Consider the following 5,803-nt stretch of genomic DNA (forward strand, 5'->3'; position numbering starts at 1 on the left):
TCCAATGTCTCATGTCTCTTTTTTCCTGTCACAAAATAGTCATTGAAAACTGATTCTGCCATCAAAACTGTGTATATAGTGGAGATGGGGCATTGCTGACCCCAACCCCGGACGTTGTGAAGCGGTTGTAAGAATAATTCGAAGACCTTGCCCTCATGCAGGTTTTAGATCAGGGGATGGTGTAATAATAGTCTGTAGTTTGCCATAATCTGTGGTCTGTGCAGCCCTTTGAGACTATTTGTGATTAAGGGTGTCACAAATAAACAAGACTAGTCTTGACCCCCTCAATCACACTAACACATCTTCCTTTGAATTTAATTTTAAAAATGAATGGCATTGAGGGCATTAAAATCTATAGTTGACAAATAAAGTTGTCTTTACCAAACTAATAGTTGTGATTTGCTATATGACTCATTATTAATTCAACTGGGATAAACAAATTAAAACAGGGTTTGTATGGTTTATTTTTATAATTGTGTTTTTAAGCATTTAAAAGTGCTTGAATTTTCATTGAAGCGCTTGTAAATGTGTGAAATGGTTGCCATGTTTCTCAACAAATCTGCATAGCAATAACACCGACATTGCTCTCTGGTGGCTTGGCTTCGCTAATACATTTCAACTGCAGCTGGCATTAGTTTGTATGGCATTGTCCTATGAAGCGTCATCGTGCCAGAGGACAGTTTCATGCTACACCTAAACATGGCACTATGAAATGTGTGTTAGTGAAAGCAAGGATAACGTATAAATCAAATACATTTATGATGGGCCAAGCAAAAAAATTAAGGTAGCGTTTCTGAATGGTAAATCGTAAAGGGAAATAGTTCCTGCAACTGAAAATGTAAACTAGATATTCCCATTATTTTTAACCAACAACTTTGTGGGGAGAGATTTATCTTGAAAATATATTCGCAATGTACTGAAGATCTCAAAATCATATGTCTTTATAAATACACAGGCAAGAATAAAAATTGCATTTTTAAATCACAGATGTATTTTATTTTTTATTTTATTTTAATAGCACTGGAGAAATTGAAACGTGAGCTTTGAAAGTCTCCAAAGAATGACCATGAAAAGGGTATACAAACCCTGTTAAAAACTTACTATTTCAAAAACTAATTTCCAATTCTTTTGTTTAAAGCTTAACATTTTGAATCGGGATTTCCCAAAAAATAGTTTCTGGACTCTAACTGCAGTGGAGTCCTCCTCTTACATGGTGGCGCTATAGCTTGTGACAGCTACAATACCAAATCCCATCCGCGGAATAGGAGGACATGTTTCACACATTCGTCAGAAATCTATTATATTTTGAATAATAAAACAAAAAAAACATACTTTTTTAATAAATTGTTTTTTATTTTATTTAAGGGCAGAGAAGATAATGGACGGCCAACAAAAAGGTATGACTTCACGTTAGCTTTACGTCGAATATGCTAGTCGGTGCGCACTGTCAGGCCAAGTCCACATGAACGTTTTTATCAGTGGACGCTTTTGTTCGAAGACTTTATCGATTCATGCATACATTTACTTCAACTGATCTACTCGCCGCGCTTGCCTCATACATTTAATGCTGCTTCAAATACGTAAATAATCCACCTTTTGCAAATACAGTTTTTTGTGTGGTGCTCCACTGACTAACGCGACTTTTGTGAAACGCAGAATGGTTGAATAGGTGTCTCAATCATTTTGCGGAGAAAAGTAACTTTTGAATGCTTAAAGTCATTGCATGAGTGAAAACGTACAACTCATTTTTTGCAGTGTTTTTCAACCTTTTTGAGCAAAGGCACGCCATTTACTTGAAAAAAAAAAAAAAAAAAGACTACGTCAAAAATGTTTGGAAATTAATTCCAAGCACTAGTTTCGTGTTTATTTCCATCCATCTTTCACGCCGCTTAGGGACACCATGAACTGGTTGCCAGTGAGTCACGTATATAAAAAAAGCCTAAATTATCATATGCTTAAATGTTAACAGTGTAGTTTTTAATTATTGTTTGTGATCCCGTAGAGATGGAGGTATGACAGATTATTTATATCCATCCGCTATCTAAACTGCTTATCCTCAGTAGGGCCGCGGGGGTGCAGGAGCCCATCCCAGCTGTCCTCGGGCAATGGGCCGGGGACACCCTGGGCCGGGGACACCCTGAACGGGTTGCCAGCCAGTCGCAGGGCACCCAGAGACAGACAACTCACTCGCTCATACACACCTAGGGACAATTCGGACCGGCCAATTAACCTGACATGCATGTTTTTGGAATGTGGGAGGAAACCGGAGTTCCCAGAGAAAACCCACGCAAGCACGGGGAGGACATGCAAACTATGCACAGGAAGGCTGGTGGCTGGATTTGATCCCATGACCTCCGAACTGTGCAGCGGACGCGCTGACCATTAAGCCGTCGTGCCGCCACAGGTCATTTATTTTTTTAAATATTTTTACTATAATGTTGAATTTCGCTATATTTTTAACCTGTTAATTCCTTTTTATCTTCTTTAAAAAAAAAAAAAAACTTAAAATCATACCTAAAAAGAGCAACAAGATCTGCCAGTTGAACCAAATTTTTACTACATCATCTCTTATTTCAATAAAAAATATTAACCAAAATGAGTAAAATTATGAGCAAGATTTTTACTTTAATTGATTGCTTTTATTATTTATTCTACAATTTAATCTTTAACAGCTTCATCAAATGAAACAAGTTATTTAGAAAAATCCCTCTCTACCTCATGAGCAGATAATATATAAAAAGAAACAAAATTAAAACTGCTGCCACGTAACTATATGGATGAATCTTAGTTATTTTCCTGACAACTGGAAGAATAGGAAAGATACTGAACAATGGCATGCTTTTTTGCAACGATAATATTGAAAAAAATCCTGCAGCACATCAGACAAGGTCTCACGGCACACTAGTTGAAAAACACTGCCTTGTTGGATTCAAACCCTCCACCGGTAAATTGATTGCATTTTGTCTTTTTTTCCCCCACACATTCCCATCTCACAAATTAGGGCCCCCTCAAAGATTCTGACACCTGACGTAAATATTTTAATGGAATGTAATTTTTCACTTGCAAATTTCATGAAGAGTGACGCGTGATGAATTTTGAAATGTGTCTCAATAAAACGACTCCACATAAAAAATACTCTGCTTTCAATTTACTTCTCTGAGATGCTTCTAGACTTTATAGATCATTATATATCATTAATGCAAATAAAACGTTTTCCATGCCATTGCACGGCATGCAGCATTAGTGTAAAGTCGAACGGATGGAAAGCCAAATAAAACATTACGTTACAAACCGTGGCTCGGACTGGTCGGATGTTTAGAATGTCGCATGTGGTTATGTGAACCAAATTGAATTTGCTGAAAATACATTAAATATCTTCCAAAATGTTAAAATAAATAAAGCAGTATTTTCTTCTGGCTCTGTTAGTAATCTTTTGATTTTAACGGGCACAAAGGACAATTTTCCCTAATATAGAAATCCCCATTACACGAACATTAAATGGATAAAGCCTATATTATTAGGCACCATATGTAGCTTATATTTAGTACTCTGGCACAAGTTGGCTAAATTGTTGATATTCTTAGCTGTTATTCATTATGCATTCTTTTACTGTTTTAACAAAAGAAATTTCCCCATTGTAGAACGAATAAAGGATTATCTTATCGTATCTTAAATTCACTACAAAGAGGGGAAAAATGCAATTTTCTATCATTCACTAAACTACAATGAAATAAAAGTGCAAGAAGGAGTAATGTAGAGTGACAAATCCACAACGATTCCTGGTGTATGTTAAAATAATGAATCAAGGTCATCTTGGGGACCAAAGAAACCCTCAACGGGGAACGGGTGTGCCCCGTGGGCCTTGACTTTGTAATAGGTGGTATACAGTACAGTATACTGTACATTTCTCATGTATTAGATTTCCCACTAAATGACAGTCCAAAACGAGTTTTATTTTGAAATATTTTTGGATTCAAATATGACCTCTTGTTTATCATGTGGAGTATATTTTTCTAAGTACATGTATCTTATGTTCATTGCAGACTTAATTTTGTCCACAAAGGTGAGACTGAATCAAATCCTGCTTTGGCTGGCAAGTAGTGCACGAGTGGTGTCAATTACCCACAACTTTAATAAAGACTAGGTGTACCGGCAATGGATAGATTTAAAGTCAATTCCAATTTGTCTATTGTAAATTTGTCCCTTTCATTTTTCTTTTTGTCTTTTCAGCTGGTTCTATGTTTATGTGTCGGCTCTGCAACCAGTTCTCTCCCAATCATTCACAGCTACTTGACCATTGTTCCCAGCTGCACCCTTGTCAAGAATCCTATGAAGATATCATTGTTGCGATAAAGCCCCTTGCAGGAGTTCCCTCGGAAACCCCAGCAGGTTAGCCGCACTTACCTGTTTACAATCTTTAAACTATAAAACCATAAGAAGTTCTGTTAAACATTACAACAAACTACTATTGGTTTTTATTTTAAAAGCCATAAGTGAAAAATCAATGAACGTTTTTATATTTGCCCATTATCCTGGTTGATTTTTAGTGTGTTTGAATAAATGTGGCTATAGGTTCCAAATAAATTTAATAGATAAACCCAGTTATATCTGTTGTGTTTCTTAAAAAGAAATCCATCACTCCCTTCCCAATCACACAAACAATCATTCTGCCATCAGTCAAATTCCCTGTTCATTTAAACATCTCATCTCATCAGCCGTACCGCTTATCCTCATTAGGGTCGCGGGGGGGCTGGAGCCCATCCCAGCCATCTCCGGGCAGTGGGCAGGGGACACCCTGAACTGGTTGCCAGCCAATCGCAGGGCACACAGGGACAGACAACTCATTCGCTCATTCACACCTAGGGACAATTTGGACCGGCCAATTCACCTGAAATGCATGTTTTTGGAACGTGGGAGGAAACCGGAGTGCCCGGAGGAAACCCACGCAAGCACGGGGAGAACATACAAACTCCGCACAGGAAGTCTGGAGCTGGATTTGAACCCACGACAGGTTCCCATGACATGAACTGTGCCGCACAAGCGCTAACCACTGCGCCGCCGTGCTACCCTCATTTAAACATTTTGGGTTCTATTTTTTTTTCAGACTGTGATAACGGCTAGTTCTAAAATAAGCATTTTACATTTGTTTGTGATCTTTCCATCATCGAAAATGTTTGCACGTCCCGATGTTTATGTTCTCCCCGAAACAAAAAAAAAACTAAAGTCGAAAATCGCATCCAAATTGCAATTTAGGTCTGAAAAATCTCAATGAGGTTTTCCAAAATCATGCAGCCCTAGTCTGTGGTCTGTGCAGCCCTTTGAGACTCCTTGTGTTATTTATGTCACCAATAAACATGACTTGACTTAACTTTAAGGGGATACCGTGTAATATTGGACAACTAGATGTGTTTGTATTGTGTAGTTTAATTGAAAATAATTGCTACAAGGAAGATTCTAAACTACGGAGACTCAAAGTAACCAAACCGCACCCATTTTTTCTCGTTCCGTTTTTTGTGGGCGGGTTGGGGTTTTCTGATCCTACAAGCATTTTAAAGTATCTCTAGTTCATGTAGTATTGCTTGTTATCCATCCATCTATTATATGCACTGCTTATGCTCAGTAGGTTCGCGGGGGTGCTGGAGCCCATCCCAGCTATCTTCGGGCAGTGGGCAGGGGACACCCCGAACTGGTTTCCAGCCAGTCACAGGGCACACAAAGACAGACAAATCACTCGCTTGTTCACACCCAGGGACAATTTGGACCGGCCAATTAACCTGACACGCATGTTTTTGGAATGTGGGAG

At 38.3% G+C, this 5,803-nt stretch overlaps 1 protein-coding gene across 1 annotated transcript in view; it reads left to right on the top strand.

The window, feature by feature from the left end:
* The first annotated feature begins 1,474 nt into the window (after positions 1-1,474).
* The window catches only part of zfat (zinc finger and AT hook domain containing), a 24,900-nt gene continuing 20,571 nt past the window's right edge, over positions 1,475-5,803 (top strand). The window contains exons 1-3 of the mRNA XM_088326158.1: positions 1,475-1,580; positions 4,044-4,063; positions 4,231-4,389. Coding sequence (XP_088182284.1) covers positions 4,239-4,389 — 151 coding nt within the window. The 5' untranslated portion in view covers positions 1,475-1,580; positions 4,044-4,063; positions 4,231-4,238. The remainder of the gene's footprint in view (positions 1,581-4,043; positions 4,064-4,230; positions 4,390-5,803) is intronic.

Source organism: Urocampus carinirostris, chromosome 2 (assembly GCF_059441175.1).
Source record: "Urocampus carinirostris isolate Australia breed hairy pipefish chromosome 2, RoL_Ucar_1.0, whole genome shotgun sequence".
In the NCBI taxonomy this organism is placed as follows: domain Eukaryota; kingdom Metazoa; phylum Chordata; class Actinopteri; order Syngnathiformes; family Syngnathidae; genus Urocampus; species Urocampus carinirostris.